The sequence below is a fragment of the Sebastes fasciatus genome, chromosome 11 (genome assembly GCF_043250625.1).
Source record: "Sebastes fasciatus isolate fSebFas1 chromosome 11, fSebFas1.pri, whole genome shotgun sequence".
Classification (NCBI taxonomy): domain Eukaryota; kingdom Metazoa; phylum Chordata; class Actinopteri; order Perciformes; family Sebastidae; genus Sebastes; species Sebastes fasciatus.
In genome coordinates, this window is record NC_133805.1 from 13,744,690 (window position 1) to 13,761,603 (window position 16,914).

The 16,914-nt window shown below is 40.4% G+C and overlaps 1 protein-coding gene across 1 annotated transcript in view; it reads left to right on the top strand.

Annotated features, from left to right (window-relative positions):
- Window positions 1-16,914, top strand: part of pik3r2 (phosphoinositide-3-kinase, regulatory subunit 2 (beta)) — a 31,042-nt gene that overhangs the window by 2,053 nt on the left and 12,075 nt on the right. Inside the window, exon 2 of the mRNA XM_074650844.1 lies at window positions 5,855-6,744. Coding sequence (XP_074506945.1) covers window positions 6,426-6,744 — 319 coding nt within the window. The 5' untranslated portion in view covers window positions 5,855-6,425. The remainder of the gene's footprint in view (window positions 1-5,854; window positions 6,745-16,914) is intronic.

Genomic DNA, 16,914 nt, shown 5'->3' on the forward strand with positions numbered 1-16,914 from the left:
CATTTGGACGTGGCTCTATAAATGTTGCAGACCCTGGGCTGAGATTTGTACCCAAGAAAAACAAAAACATCTGATAGTTACAAAGATTTCCTTATCTTGTTAGGGAGATAAATGAGCCTATGTGCACAACACACTGGATACAAATCTAGTTAGTCACTTGTAATACACCTTTTGGAAACCTCTGTCCTGGATGTGACACTGACTTACTGACAGTTTTTCCTCTGCGTATTCAAAATCTGCTTTATTGGCCAAGTATGTGTGCACACATACAAGGAATCTCTCTCGATGTACTTACACAGAAATAGAAATAATAGCCAGGAATTCCTGTGATGATGATGCATCAATTGGCAAGTTAAGTGAAATTTTATGTCGGTGCCACTTAAATTTGAATTACTTCCTCATCAAACAAGTAAAAGTGGTTCCTTATTAATCTCTGTTGCATGCAATACAATAGAGACTACTGTATGCTACCTGCATATATTCATGTTAGTTATGGAGAGGTTTGAGTGCGGTTTTATACATTTATATTGGACTTGTTAGGAGTAAATGGGTAACGTATGAGGCTTTCTGCATGCTAACTACGCAGCAAAAAGGCTTGTGGTATTTTTAACTGCCGCAGACTTTGCAGGGTTATCAGATTTTATTTCTTTGTCGCATTGAAAAGTTAAAATTTAACAGCGTGGTCGCATCGACTTAAGGTAGCATTTTAAACAAGCCGAGGCATCTTATATCTTCTGATAAATACAGTGAGTGCTCTTTAACTGTAGAGCCTTGTGGTACAGTTGACTTTTCAGAACAGTGCCGTCTCAGTGCTACATAATCTTCGTAGCAGATGTTTCTACTTAGCCAAGTGAGCTTTTCGGCTTCATTAAGGACAGATAGAATTCAGGTGAACATAACTTAAATCATAAAACACCCAAGCCCCCATTTTAGGCTGAAAAATGAGTCCTCACAAGCTGCTGTGTTGTTGGCCTGTCCTCGCTGCCTGTGGCGCAGTAGATTTTTCAGTTCCATGTGGACAGATGGCCCGAGGCCAGGCTGCATGCGTGGTGGCTCTGTATAGTCAGCTCCTCACCAGCAGGGCCGTGAAAGGCCAACGCATACACACACTTTAAAGCAATAACCGCGTGTCCACGTAAATATCTAGATTTTGTACAATGCACGTATTTGTCTCAGTCAAAGTCACTTAAGGACAACAGAAAAGTGCAGTCTTGCTTTTCTTGATGCATGAAATGCTTAAACTATCTCTCTGAGACACACAGCAACGTGTCAATTTGATCCTTTTATTAAAAAACAACTACATTCTTAAACTCATTAACCCATCAGCTCTTTTTGAAAAATAATCACAACCGTGCGGTGAACTGCGGCTGATATTTGGACTTTGCCATGGCATGTTTCCCTTCAAACTTTGCTAAATGGTACTTTTACACTGACCTACATAGATGTGACTGTTGATTAAACTTTAAAAAAGTCTCAATTGATGATGAAGAATGATATGGTAGGTTGAAAAGGGACAAGATGTACAACACCCTCAGGTCCTCAGATAAACTTGTTCATCTGCATTGAGTGATATATTGACACTGGAGAAGTTAATTACATACATACAGTATATTGACATATGATTTGGTAATTTGATGTTTAATATAAAACTAGACTGATTAATTGGCAAGGCCCATATATCGGCTGATATTAGCTTGTTGCAGATATATTGTTATCGATATACAGAAATACCAAACAAAGTTTGAGGTAATTTTAAAACACTGTTTATAAGTTGTCCATCAGAGAGCGCTGACAAGTTCATGTGTTTATGTTAAACAAATATTATATATCGGTATCAACCTCAAAAATCCAGTATCGATTGGGCTATAATAGTATATAATAATGTTGGTCCATATGACAATCTATACTGTCAGACAATACATTTACCATCAGATATTTTCCCATACCATTTATTCAGTTTTATGTTTAGTTTCTAGTTTCTAGTTTTATGTTTTTGTATCTGATTTTTGCATCAATATAGTGAAGTACCTCGATCTGGAAGGTATTTGCTTTGCTGGATCAGCCAAAATGAGTCCTGGCTGGTTATTTTATCCACAACCAGTTTTGATTTTCTAAAAAAATGTACTATAACATGTCCTGTCCTGTTAGTGATACCTGGGCTTTGGGTATTGGCCGATACCGAGTACCGATCCGATACCAGTGTTTAATTAACCAGCTGTATGCCTCACTAAGTGGACGTGACTGGGATCATTCTCTTATGAGTAAGGCAACATCAGGCTTTACTTAAACATTGCTTTCTTAACTTTGTAAAACAAAATGTAACAAATAAATACATAGATAGTTTCATTAAATCATTATTTATTATTAGAATAATAAATCATACACATGAACATGAACTTCAAAATTAACAGGAATTACAATTAAGGTCTAAACCTTTACCCAAATATATTTATTTTGCAATGAGATAAGACAGAGAAAATCCTCACATTTGAGAAGCTGTAACCATCAATTGTTTGACATTCTTGCTCGAAAAACAATCATATTATATTTATATTATAAAAATAATTGCTGATTAGTTTTCTGCCAATCAACAAATCACTTTATCGACTTGTTGTTTCAACTCTTAATTAGTGCTGGTCGTTTTATGTATAAATAAATAACTAACAACCTCATGATATTCATTTAAATATTAAAAGGACAACTGTAAAAATCGTTAAATGAATGATTAATCACATAAGCATATCTGGTTTGTTGGTCTTCAAGCTCCGTCAGTAGCTCTTGTCTCACTCGACTGTGTTAGTGATGCTCTGAATAGCTTATTTGCCATTTTACATTATGCATACTGGTGTATAATGAACAGGTCAGAGCTCCACTGGCTGACTAAACACATCAAGAGTCATTTGATGTCTGCAGACAGCAGAGGAAAATCTAGATGCCATTTTGAGTTCAGTCTAGGTCTCGCTTTCCCCCGCAATTAAACAAAATGAAATAAATATGAAAACAGAAGAATAATGACTTACTGTGAATGTGGATGTATTATATATAAATATATATTATAAAGCACTGTGTTAAGTTATAACGCAGAGTTGTTATCTATTGACCACATGTTGTATTACTTAACTAGTATACCAGCACTTTGGAGTGTGTCATAGTTTCCCTTTTTAATGAAAGGACAGATTGTATTTTTCTTTCTTTTCGTGCATTATAATCGTCACATTTATCATCCTGTCAACTCAGAGAAACAAAAATCCTCTCCTTTCATCTCATTGCACGACTTCAACATGACTCATGGAATTCTCTCCAATCACACGCAGCCCTCAGTTTTTCCATGTAATGTTTTTCATCTTCATCTTGTGTTAGTTTCAGAAGATTTTAAATCCTCATTTCCTCAAAGATGATGAGCATTCATCAAGATTAGCAGAGATGAAAAAAGTCAAGTGCGTGGGAAAAGGTGGAGTTGTTTGGGTCAGACGTTTGATCACTGCCTAGATACATTTTCTAATATTAGAACGTTTCCTTGATTTGCCCGGCTTCTCTGGTGACTGGGGAGCACATGGCCAGAGCAGCAGCCAATCAGAGCGCAGGATTAGCTTTCCCTCTCTCTAGCAACAGTGAGTTACTTGCTGCCTATTCATTAATTATTTTCCTGTGGTCTCCCTCAGCCGTTTGGACTCTGCTGATAGCAAAGTGCTCCGTCTCTCAGTCTCACTGTTTTTTTTTCGCTGCTTTCTGTCGCTCTCTGCTCTGATTGAATAAAAAGTCTTTTAAAAAAAAAAGGATGGATCCAGTGACGCTGAGCTTGCCAGCTGCTGCTGCTGCCCTGAACTGTGAGCTACTACAACACTATCAGACCAGGACTGAAACAGAGATGACACTTCTCTCACCTTGTACGACTTTTTCTGCTCTGGAACTAAATAATAAAACAGGATTACTGCGTAAGAGGGCTCCCTGCGCACTGCTTTTTCTTTTACTTCATCTTCTTTTTGCCTCTTTTCTGCAGCAGCGCTCTGACTGTAAACAAATAAAACATGGCAACTGGAAAAACGACTGGACTTTTTCGCTGGCTGAGGATGTTGGGCGGGGGGGGTGGAGGCAGGACTCTGTGTGTGTTTGGGGGGGTTGGAGAGCAGGTGGAGGGAGGGGGGAGTTTAGGGTTGGGGGGGGTTATGGTGGTGTGAGGATTGCGGGCTGTGGTTGGGTATGCCAGTGCCACGTGTCTAGCCTGGCACCTCTTGCTTCTCGGCTCGAAGGATGTTGGATCGAGAATCTGGCTGAGCCTGTCCGGCTTCTCTCTGAACCAAAAGTGGGGTGAGTGTTGCACTGTGCTGCATCCTCTTGTCACGATAACTCTTAAACCTTTTTTTAAAAAGATGCTGTTGTTACTCACGAAGGTTTGCAGTGAATGTACGTTCGCTTTTTCGAACGTCGTGGGGGGAGAGAGGATAATCTAGACTAAGGTTGGAAAGCATGCACTTTGGCATTCAAAGATGCAAACCGGAGCTTTATTTTTTTTACGTTCTCACCTAATTTTATTTAAGCGTCTGCAATGCATCACTCAAAACATTGTCCGTTCAGGAACGTTAATGAAATGATTGCACAACATCGGGCCTCGCAAACCGGGCCTATGGTTATTTGGATTTGAATGTTTTGGGAAATTGCCCCAAATAGCTTCTTAGTCCCGGCATACAAGACCAGAACTTCCATCTACCTTCCTGTCTCTCTTTCACTCTCCCTCTCTACCTGCACCGTCTCCTCACTGACATCCTCTCATCCCGTCCAGAGACGTTAACAGGACCGTTGTCCTTGGTTGGTCCACAGACCACAGATGCACTTTAATCTGGTGGAAACTCTAATCTCTCTTTTCCTCGCTCCCTGTCTCAGTATTCAGTAGTTGCCATTTTAAATTTGAACTTTGTAGCATTTTTTTTTTATTGCCCCGCTCAAATGGCCAAAAAAGATACATTATATTTCCATATAATAGTAATTACGCACTGGTGCTTGGCATTTTATTGGGCTTTGCAATCAGAGAATATTCGTTATGGGTCCATGAATGACCTTTTTACTGTATATAGATACTGTGAAACAATTGACTGGAAGGAGAGTGATATTATGCAACGAGACATTTGCTTTTAAGTGGTATTTTCTGATATTGTGCCAGGCTTTGGTTGCTCAGTTGACTGTCCCTTCGGTATTCTCATCTTGGTACAGTATGATTTAGCTATTTTGACAGAATGAAGCCGAAAATATTTCTGAGGCAACACAGAGCTGCCTTTTTTCTCTCCTACAGGAGAGGGAAACTGTTGCGAAGGGTTCTGCATGTTTCAGAAAATTCTGGTTGCCCTACAGCCGTGATGCAAGTCTTAGTTTCCTTTGCATGCTCATTCTGCGAAAATGTTGTCTTCGCCATTTTGCATGAATTTCTTCGCACACATGTTGTTGTGTAAGTTGAAGGGACGTTTATTTCGCAGTGAAACTTCTTGTTCCTGTGGAAACTGTGATGCGTCAGTTTAGGCTGTGAGTGTGTGAATGTGGAGGGAATGGAGGCTCCTGTCCAGGGACCCAGTCTGCTGTTGGTCATGACGCAGCAGCATCATCCGATCTCTCTGTCCTCGGCGAAGACTGCACAAGTGCACGGAGCTGCCGCAGTTCGCCATTTTCATGCACCGCTTTGAGCTTCGTTTCACGTCGATATGTGCCCGCTTTACTTGTGGTTATTTATCGAATAGTAACGACATTTATTGGAAATTAATTTGTATTTTTCATGATTTTTGTTTTTATTTTTGGGACTAATTTCTAATTAATTTTTTTTCCTCTTTTCCCTTTTCTCCGTTTTTGGGGTTTTTATGTCATGCAGGTCGGTCATAATCCTTGTCCAGAACATGTGGGAGCCTGAGAGAACCGAAGAGGATTAAAGACCTTCCCACTCTGCCACTCGTCCTCCAATCAGACCACTTCGTTTGACCGTGGAGAGCCAACGGCGCAGGGCCCTCGACTGGCAAAATCTTTTACCCGGCTGCTCCAATAGCACCCAGCCAGCAGGTTTTCGCTGCTTGAAAGAGCATGTTGCCAACGCTCTCCCTCTGCTCCATCATCTGGCTCAACCGGGGTATCAAGCTGAGGAAAGTGCACCAGCCCACCAACACCGGTCAGGTCTGAAACCGCTGCCTCCGCAGACGTAGCCGCTGCAGAACGCTACCTTATCGACTTTTTAAAAATGCTTCTAAGCTTTGGGTGACTCCCCCTCCTCCCTTCATCCCCCCGACCCCCTAAAGCCACCGTACCAACACCAGAGTTTAGTGACTCAAACCTTTCTGGTTCCTGAAGAGGATTTCTGTATAGCCGAACCCTGTTGTTGCAGTGGGACTCGGGCTGCACCGTCTAATCCTCTATTCAGTGGCCATTTTGATTTTTGCCTCCCTAACAAAATGGCGACGGAAGGTTTTCAGTACCTTGCCCTTTACGCATTTACGAAGGACCAGGAAGAGGACCTGGATCTGCAGCCTGGGGACCTTCTGACAGTCAGCAAGGCCTCTCTGCTGTCCATGGAGAACTACCAGGAGGGCTGCGTGGAGCAGCCCGAGCGCCTCGGCTGGCTCCTTGGCTACAACGAGCGCACCAAACAGAGAGGCGACTTCCCCGGGACGTACGTCGAGTACGTGGGACCTGTGAGGATGGCGCTCCCATCGAGTCAACCCAGGTCCCAGCGACCGCTCCCTGCTGCCCCAAGACCAGAGTCGTCTCTAGGTAAGAGCCTTTTTGGATATATAATTCTCTGTCGCATGTTTTTTTTCTCAGCAGTGTAGCTGCCGTTTCCGTTAGAACAATGATACGCTCGTAGCGCGATACCGTTTTCAATTTTAAGGTGAGCTTAAAATACAGTGTTAAATTAGTTTGAGAGACCAGCACAGAAGTTACTGGATTTCTCAGTATGTAAATTAACAACAGCCTTTTGTTATTGCAGTCTTCGCCATTTTGTATGAATTTCTTTGGATACTGCTCATCGGCCATGTTGTGTTGTTGTTGAAGGGACGTTTATTTCACAGTGAAACTTATTTTATCCTCCGGAAACAGAGTTTTTAATAGACATTTTTCTGTTTGTGTTAATTTAAATTTTTGTCTGCTCTTTTCAATATTATAATTAAAAAGTCATACGTATTATATTACATTCCAACATGTTCAATTTTATTTTCAAATATCACATTGGAAAGGAGTTAGATAACCGTTAACCCACGGTAATTTATACCACGTTTGGTGCTTTTATGAATCTTTCTGGTTCCGTCTTTATTCTTGGGAGGAGGTGTGATTTTTTTTTTTTTTTTTTTTTTTTGACAGACTTTTTTTTTGCATCAAAACAATTGCATTTTTCGTTGACAGTGTTTTAAGTTCAGGACCAGACCATGACACAGATTTAAAACCAGCTATTGGCTGTTAGTTGGTGGGTTGCTGGTCAACCACACCGAGAGTTTTGATAGGGCTCTCACATTTGGCAGTGACCTCGAGATGACCCTTTAATCTATACTTAAAAGACGTCATAAGCCTTACCTCTTTGGAAGCACAGCTAACCAAACTCTCTACTGAATAATAAAGGGCTAATCCATCTACTTACTGGACTCTCCTGTACAGGTCTGGCATTGATTCTGTCCGTCTGTGTGGCCCCCTTTACATTCAACATTAACATGTGTCTTTGGCATCCAAAACTGCATCTGGGGCTTATCTGCACAAAAATGCTTGGCTCTCCTTCGCTGTGACCCTCTACTCAACTATGGGTAAAAGATCGCACAGGCAGGACGGGCTGCAAAGTACTGATTTCAAGTTAGAGATATTAGATATTTGAGTGTATTTTTTGGCACTCAAATTTTAAACTTGTTTACTGACATTTTGAGAAAGAAATGTTTTAATAGCTGTGCTTGTATTTTGTGCCAATTGAGTGTTATTACATTATAACATTTCACGGAATACAATGTCACATATTTTACAAAGTGCTCTGTTCTTTCACACCTCTCTTCACTCCTGTGACTTTGGGGAAATAGGCACGTCTGATATTTATTCATAATGGTAAGAGCCTGCTTTCAGCTGCGACAGCGTCCAACTCAAACATACACTTGGCTTGAATTGGTCGAGCTCAACTTCAAGTAAAAACTTTGATTTGTTACCAAAGTTCCTCCACACTCCCAAGATTTCCATGATTTTCTCCTCATTAGCACTCCCTTGCTTTTGGCTTCAGCTGGTTAATTTATTGCTTCCTTGTATGGGATGCCAGAGGAAAAGGTGCAAAGGGCCAAAAGATTAATAAACGTTTTTTATATCATTCTGCATATAAAACCATACATTCCTCCTCTGTCAGAAGCTCTATTCTCTGTAATTCCCCAGTGCTTTTTTTTATGACAGATGGGCTGAGTACCACTCTGAGCACGTAGGCTGTGAACTCTGAATTACCTCTGGTTGAGCCAATTGGCTATTCATCGCGTACAACACAGTACACTGGGCCTCATTCAAATCTGAATTAATTTCTCTGTATTTTTTTTCTGAAAAGTCCTAAAAAAACAAGGAGCTGCAGCACAAATGTCTTCAGCTTTCTTATCACGAGTTCTCCATGCCAGTAATATATAATAAAAAACTGAGAGTGAAGGGGGTGTATTAGTGAGTGAGCACAGGCCTTAACTTTCTCCAGTAGAGGCAGGTGAGGAGGACAACAGTATCCTGGTGGTTTGATGGGCAGTGAAACAAACCAGTTGGGCAGCAGGCGTTTGTGTCGGTAATATGGAGAGACGGGCGGAAGAACCAAATTAAACCCTAAGAGGGGGTCGAGAGGGGGGCGGCTGAAGGAAGGATACCTTGGCTTAGCACCAAATGTGCGTTGTAGATTAGAAATGGTGAAACCCAAATTTTACAAATATAATTTTTAGTTCCCTGAAGGAGCCGAGGCCCTGGACGTTGTGTGAATAGAGCTATTGTTAGTGTGGCCCATTTACTATTCGCAGGGATTGTAACGTTTGGTATCGAGGGGCAGCACCACGGCCTGGTGGTTAGGAGCTGACCGAGTACGGGTTTAATCCCATCGTCCATCCTTCAAAGATGTAACTTTTAGCAAATATGATAAAAAGTTATTTTTATAAAACGGTCACTATATCCTGACAGTAGTGCATGAGACAGATGATCTGTGAAAAAAAGCATGTTCCTCTGTGTGCTCCTAATGGCATCTGAAAGTTTCTACCGCGCCGCCCGAACAATTGCAACCAATCAGAGCTCCAGAGGAGTCTCTGGGCAGCTGCCAATCACTGCTTGTGAAATGAGCCGGCCGCCATGTTGAAAACAGTCGAGCCAAAACCAAGGACCGCCCATCAGCCGGAGCAAACTTTCTCTTTTTGCAGCTAAACAGTACACTACAAAATGTTTCTGAAAACATTTGGAGTGAGAAATAGGCATTACAGTAACAGAATATTGATTCATATTTGATCAGCGCTGCCTAGTTTGACCGTTAAATCGGAGTTTATGAGTGATTGGTTGTTTTTCTTCTGCACTGTAAAGTCTTGTAAAAGCCATTAGGAGCAATACGAGTACACAGATGAACATGTTTTTTTTGTTTTTTTTAGATTGTCTGTCTCATGCACTACTGTCAGGATATTGTGACAGTTTTATAAAAACGCCTGTTTTTGTCATATTTGCTCAAAGTTACCGACTTCAACTTTAACATGTAGCTGAATGTTTGAGTAAAACTGACTACAAGAAATTAAGCACTAATGAATTAATCTTAAGTACAGTTTCAGAACACAAAACTTTCTTGTTTGCTTTCATAAGAAAGTTCAAAGTGCAAGTGAAAACGTAGTTCTGCACATTGCAGGACGAAGTTTTCGTGCATGCAAGAAAGCACATTATTAGGAAAACTAAGGAAGGAAATCATTCTTTATATGCACTGCAGTAACGTGGTTACTATAAAACCCACATTTACATACAGATGGTCAGTTATCAGGTTTCTGCACAGACCTCGATGATATTTAAATTTCAGCCTTTGAAAGCTGAAATATTTTTTATCAGTGATGTTTTTTGTTTTTGTTGTTTGTTCCTGGTCGGAGCATTTTGATTGACGTGTGCGCTGCAAGGACCGGCTCTAAGGAGAGAGTTTTTCTTACTGTTCTCGTGTGTGCAAAATTACTTATTCATACTTCTATATTTTCGTTTCTGTTTTAGTCAGACATGTGGATTTAATTATATTGAGCTACAATTGATATTCACTTTCTTCACTACACACTGGTGCTACAGTGATACTACAGTGGTCTTTGTCATGCAAATGCATGCATGTGAAAGTCTCATTGGAAACCCAGTTAAATGTACACATTGCCAAAAGATTAGGTTTCTTTCGCAGAAATCTTAATGTTAACTGGGTTTTTCTTAATCCCTTACCCAGATTAAGGAAACCAGGTTAACTCATTTGCATTCAAGAAATCAGGTTACTGCAGAATGTCGACAACAACCCGTCTACTTTAGTGCATGTAAATGTACCAATGTTTTTCAGCAGTAGTTGGAAAAATGCAAAACGCAGATTTCTTGTTGGCCAAAAGATGCAAATGGCTCTGCTTTTCTTCTTTCTAAAATTACATAGTAGATTCTGGGTTGGCAGATGATGTCATATTAGTGTGAATATTTGTCCAAGATGGACTGCAATAGAACAGGCCCTGTCCTACTGATACACAAGTAGTTTGTATGTGTTTATGTGCATAAAAAATGAAATCCCTCTGTATTTATTTTTGTTTTTCTTTGGGTGGTGTTTCAGCCATGAAACATGCCATGCTTTAAATACAACAATAATGTTTCTACATTGAAAAATAGCTTGTTGGAATGGATTTCGGCTGGTAAACTAACACTAATCCAGCTTTGTGGTGCACATATGCAGCTCGGAGTGATAGATGTAAGTACACTTTTCGAGACAAATTGCGAGTAGAAATCACGTTTCGTTCCCCAGATACGGAGAAAAACGTTTCTCAACTTGCAGCAGAAATAATTCTACAAACCCAGAGAGAGTTTTTTTTTTTCTCTTTCCCTTCTTTCTCTCGCTCCTCTCCCTGGCCTCACTTTAACTGCCTGCTGAAGTGAACCATGGCTTGGCATGTTTGCAAACTCCTCCCTTCGTACTCCCTCTCTCACTCCCTCCCCCTTCGCTCTCGTCCTCCCTCCTTTTTGCAGCCTCCCTCCCTGATTCACATACATGTCTGATACTGTCTCTGGGCAGCTATAAACCATGTTAGCGGGGCCAGTTCTCAGAAAGGAGAGGCCTCCACTCACTCCCCGCTCCCTGCGCCTTACCAGGAAAACACTTTCAAAGAACCCGTGGAGGGTGGGGGGGGGTTGGCAAAGGGGCTGAGACAGTAGAGAAAGTGAATGGGGAAAGATATGGAGAGGCTGGAAAGAGAGGGAGACGAGGGCTACAGTGAACGCCAAGGCCACCCTATCCAACTGCAAATATAGGAACCAGCTGTATTTGGTTTGTCTTCTGACTGTTGTATTATTCTCCTGGAGTTTAGTAAATTTAGCATTTTACACTTTACAGAGCTATAGAAATGTTATTTTCTGGAGCGTTTCTTTAGTGCCAGAGCAGAAAATGAGGACTCATTTAAGCATGAAGTTGTCTTACTAAAAGATTAATGGCTTTAACATACTAGAAACAGAGTAAAGCATGTTTTGTACAGTTTCTTACAATTGGCACGACTGAACTAAAGTCATGATTCCTGTTTGTTTCCAAAGAATGATACCATGAAAGCAGTCACACTTTTTTTCATGATGATAATGTGAGATTATCAACCAAATTATACTACAAAAGCATGGTCTGTTCTTTTCTTCTGAGGGCCAAATCTCCAACTCAGTGAGCTGAAAACTTCATTTATGTATTTAAGTATAGACCGACCATGTCCAAAGGCAAAAGTGTTTATAGCTGTTCAAAATAGCTGCACTCGAAGGTGGGGTGAAAAACCTGTCAAAGAGAGGGGCGAGACACGAAAGTCATCCAAACTGGGATAGCAGCACACACTTTTACCGTGTCTCCTCAAGGGCATTAACGGTGTTGTACATTTGAAAAGTGACTGAAGAAGTTGTGTGAAGACTGACAAAAAAAGAGCTCCAATCCGTGCCTACTTTATCACATCTGCACAGCTGGCCAATCGCTGCGTAAAGTGGGCGTAAATGTTGGATTGACGGTTTTGGAAAGTTACAAAAATTGTTGGGCGCAGCTGCCCTGACTCCAACATTGGAAAGGCGCGGGGGAGGGGTTTTCAGACGGTGTTCAACAATCTGACAAGCACTTCATTTGAAGCACACTGGGCCCATTACTTTTAGACTGTAGAGAGTCATGTAACAGTGACTGTTTACATGCACAATAAATATTCCACTATTATTCCGAATATGACAATATTGTGAATTTGATACGGGTCATGTACAGCATATCACGTTTGGATATTCAGATTTAGACCTTATTCTGTATGGAGCATTTTCAGATTAAGACATGTTGGATATGTTGATATTATTCAGGATTTCTGAACACTCTTTGGATATATATATATATATATATATATATATATATATATATATACAGCACATTCAGAATATGCGTCTCAAATGTGATTTTTACGGCAGTTTGCGACACATGACCTCTTGACTGTTTACATCCAGCTCTGTGCGTTGTACACAAACCAACTAGCCAACAGTTTGCAGAGATGCATGCCCAAAAGAAAAGCCCACATTTCTGGTCAGAAACATTATGAAAGACCTGGATATCAACAGGTTTTGTGTGCAAATATCACAAAGCTGACCTTTTCAAGAAGGAGGTTTTTGGAATGAAATGTGTTTGCACAGTCGAACATGTCCGCCACCAGTTACCTTAATCAAAGTATGCACGGCTGCATGCAATGAATATTAGTGGAATATTCATATATCATTAACACAACCTTTTTTCCATTCAGGTACATGGAAAGACATGTAGTAGTAGTACACAGCCCTGCATGAAAAACACTTTCACTACACAACTACCACATTCATTGTATATAGTTGGAAGAGGGAACGACGTCAAAAACAAACAGATTTACATACTGGATTGGTGGACGGTTTAAATAGCGGGAAGGGCGGCACAAACTGCATTGATTAAATGCCCGATCGTGGCTTACAGGCGGTAAAAAAAAAAGGCTAAATCAGTTGGCGATACACATCAAACACTCAATACACATACAAGAAATGATCTCATCACTGTATACATGGGCCTGTCAATCCTCTTAGGCACTCTGTAGCCAACTGAGTGTAAAAATGTAGTTTTCCTACAACCCCACAATGTCAGCTAACACGTCACTAAACGCCTAACTTTTTCTTTGCATAAAATGATCAAATTTATTCGCACCTTTCTGTGAATTAAAGGTACAGTGTGTAGGATTTGGTGGCATCTAATAGTGTGGTTGCAGATTGCAACCAACTGAGTACCCCTCCGCTTATTCCTCTCTTTCCAAGACTGCAGTAACGTGAGCCGCCGCGTGCAAAACCGTTGTAACGCCGTTTGCCTCACTCGGCCATCCTTACCATGATAACACTTTAGGAGCAACGAAGGTCAGATGGCGGCTGGCGGTAGCACGGTTTTGCACTCTGTGTCTCACATTACTGCGGTTTTAAAAGCGTGTTGGAGAACTACGGTGGCCTGCAGGTAATGTTAAGATGTGAAAGGCTTTCTCTAGAGCCGGTGTTTGGTTTGTCCATTCTGTAGAAACATGGCAGAGCAACATGACAGACTCCTAACGAAAACACTGCGGTTCTTAGTTTCAAGTGATTATACACTAATGAATACATAGTTATGAATATTATTATATTCCATTTCTGCCAATAAATCCTCCAAAATGTTACACACTGGACCTATAAGTCATAATTTATATTGACATTTTAATACAAAAGTTGTAAAGTGCCCCATTTTTAATTGCTCTATTCAACTACAAGCAAAAAAAATTGTTCTGTCACATTGCATGAAACACGTCTCAATCAGCCTGCTATTACAGGTTTAATAGCACGTCTCTGCGTTAATGTTTCTTCTCAGTAACGCCTGTGGGCCTGTAAAACCAGATCCAGCGTTGTGCAGAGATCACCTGTGTCTAACGTGGTTGCGGGGGCTCACTCGTACACGTGTAGCTTTGAAGCATGTTGTGACAGAGGAATGGATGGTGTGCCCGGTCGTAATGCGGTGCATGTCTACATAGTTGGGACGCAGTGAAGACTCGTAGCAGTGAAATCTGACCAGCAGCATACACACTGTTGCACACCATCCTTGAGCCAGACACCAACTGGCCTTGTCACCACTGTACATTAGAAACACATGCTTGGAGTAACCGACATGGTTTGAAAATGTTTTTTATCCTAATCTGTTGATAAAGGTGTTTACTTTCAATTTAGCCTTAAATCATTTAGAGGACAGTGAGACCTTGGGAAATCAGTTACATAAAAATAAATAAAAGAAGGTTTCAGTGGAAACTGACATATTTAAGTTAGTCTTTAATACCCGATAGGGAGTGTTTGTTAAGGATCCAGCATCCAATGATTGTAGCACAATGAACTAGGCAGAGCCTGTGTTTTTACAGCTTATAGAAAACAGGAATTTTACCCCTCTTTGGGGTATTCATTTACACTGGAATAGAAAAGAAAATGTGCAGTCAAAATTAGAGCTGCAGCGATTAATTGATTAGTTGTCAACTATTAAATTTATCAACAACTATTTTGATAATTGATTTATGGGTTTGAGTATTTTTTTTAAGAAAAAGTCTAAATTCTCTGATTCCAGCTTCTTAAATGTGAATATTTTCTAGTTTCTTTTCTCCTCTATGACAGTAAACTGAATATCTTTGAGTTGTGGACATAACAAGACATTTGAGGACGTCATCTTGGGCTTTGGGAAACACTGATCAACATTTTTCACAATTTTCTGACATTTTATTGACCAAACTACTAATCGATTAATTTACATAAAAATAATCATTAGTTGCAGCCCTGGTCAAAATGAGTTACTTTATTAGTTGTTGGACATCAAAGTTCATTCATGACCTTTGCAAATAGTAGTTTGATAGTAATCTTGATCTTAAGTCCACTGTACTTCTCAACCATGCCCACCACAAAACCAGTGAATTTGGTTATCTGGGGTATGTGGAAACCTAAAGATATTATTATTTCTTTGTTGGTAACGGCTGTCTGAGCTTGATTTTTAGCATAAATAGCCTAAAATGTGAATTAGACAGTGTTTTGTCAAATAAAAAGAGTGAAATCTAAAGTTTTTACCACATAACAAATGATAATTTGTTGTACCAGTAGTGGTAGTTGAACTGCATGCTCTAATAATTTCACAAAAAAATCAGCACTAATCCAAAGTGTTTTGGACTTAAAGTGGAAATTCCAGAGGTTTTAATTCGAGCAGTGAAACCCTGTGAATGAATTCATGCTGTATCTCTGCGTTTGGAGAAGCTTCAGTTTCTGACACAGACCTCTGAGAGGGAGAATGCAGCAAAGCCAGCTACGTATTACATAAGCACACTGATGCAGGAGATACAGAGCAAATATTTTACTTCACATAGTTTCGCTTCATCCAGTCTACTTTTGCCTGTCTGCTGCTCGCCTTGGATTGAGCGAGCGAGTCGGTGCAAACGCGCAAAGACAGGATCTGCAACATTCATCCGACCATCACGGTTCCAGCTTCATGTCTAGATAGCACACATCACACATGACTTTATAGATGATGTTGAATGATTTGGTTTGACTTTATCAAAGCATCTCTGCAGAAAAACTGCAAACACAGTCATGAGATCGAGCCTGTAAAAAATCTCTTACAATGAATGCATGCATAAACTAGACTTGTAAGGCCTCAAATGCACCATGGACCAGTGCAAGAGTGCCAAACTACAATCTCTGTCAGGCTTTTTTCGCTTTAGCTCTCCCTGTTTCTCTCTATCTGTTTCTCCCATTGGCTTCGTCTCAGGGCATGTCAAGTCATAAGCCCTGTCTCCCAGTGTGCAGTCTGCCAAGGAAGTGGTTCTAATTGACTAACAAGTTGCTGTTACTTTATCTCTCTCTCTCTCTCTGCCTTTCACTCTTTTTCCATACCTTTCCAAAACCCTGAGATGACTGCAGGGCTTCAGCTGCTTTTGGCAGGAAAAAGAAAAAATAAGACTCCTCCTTTGCACGAAAGTCAAAGTCTAACTTTATTTTTTTCTTTTGCGAGTGAAGAGAAATATACGGTGAACTAAAGTGTTTGTTTGCATGTAGGAGTGAGAAAGTTCCTTCCTCTTGGGGAAAATATGGCAATCAATGTTTTCTTATTCCCCTCCCAAACTGTTGGAGGGCATTCATTTTGTGGTTTTATAGCCTATATTTGTACTTATTTCCCTGTTTTATTTGATTTCCACGTTTTATTGCCTGCATCCTGCCTAAATCCAACTGCACAAGAGCTCCGTGAAGATTGGCTTTTGCTCTCTTGTGCTGAATAAGTAATACATTCTTTGCACATGGCTGCAACTGTAATTATGACAATCCAGTCTTACTTAGACAGTGTTCACTTATTCGGACAATAAATGAAGGCATTGAATTAAGCAATATGTAGAGTGAATTGGTCCAAAGTGTTTGTGATTTGCACGTCAAGGCATTTTATGATATGTGAAAAGGCAAAAACAAACAGTTGGTTTGTGGAGACTTCGCAAGAAAATTGACAGCATGGTTAGATGTTCAAATGCCTAAAATGACCCACCTGTGTTTATGTTTAAACTTCTAGTGACAGTGTAAATTATGAGTCTTGTCTGTCAGGAGCGAAGCCAGTGTAACATTGTTTTACTGTAGAGCTGCAAAAACTCTTCAGCTATGTTCACACTACGAGTGACAAATCCAACAAAACGGCCGAGCTACATTGATGCCGTA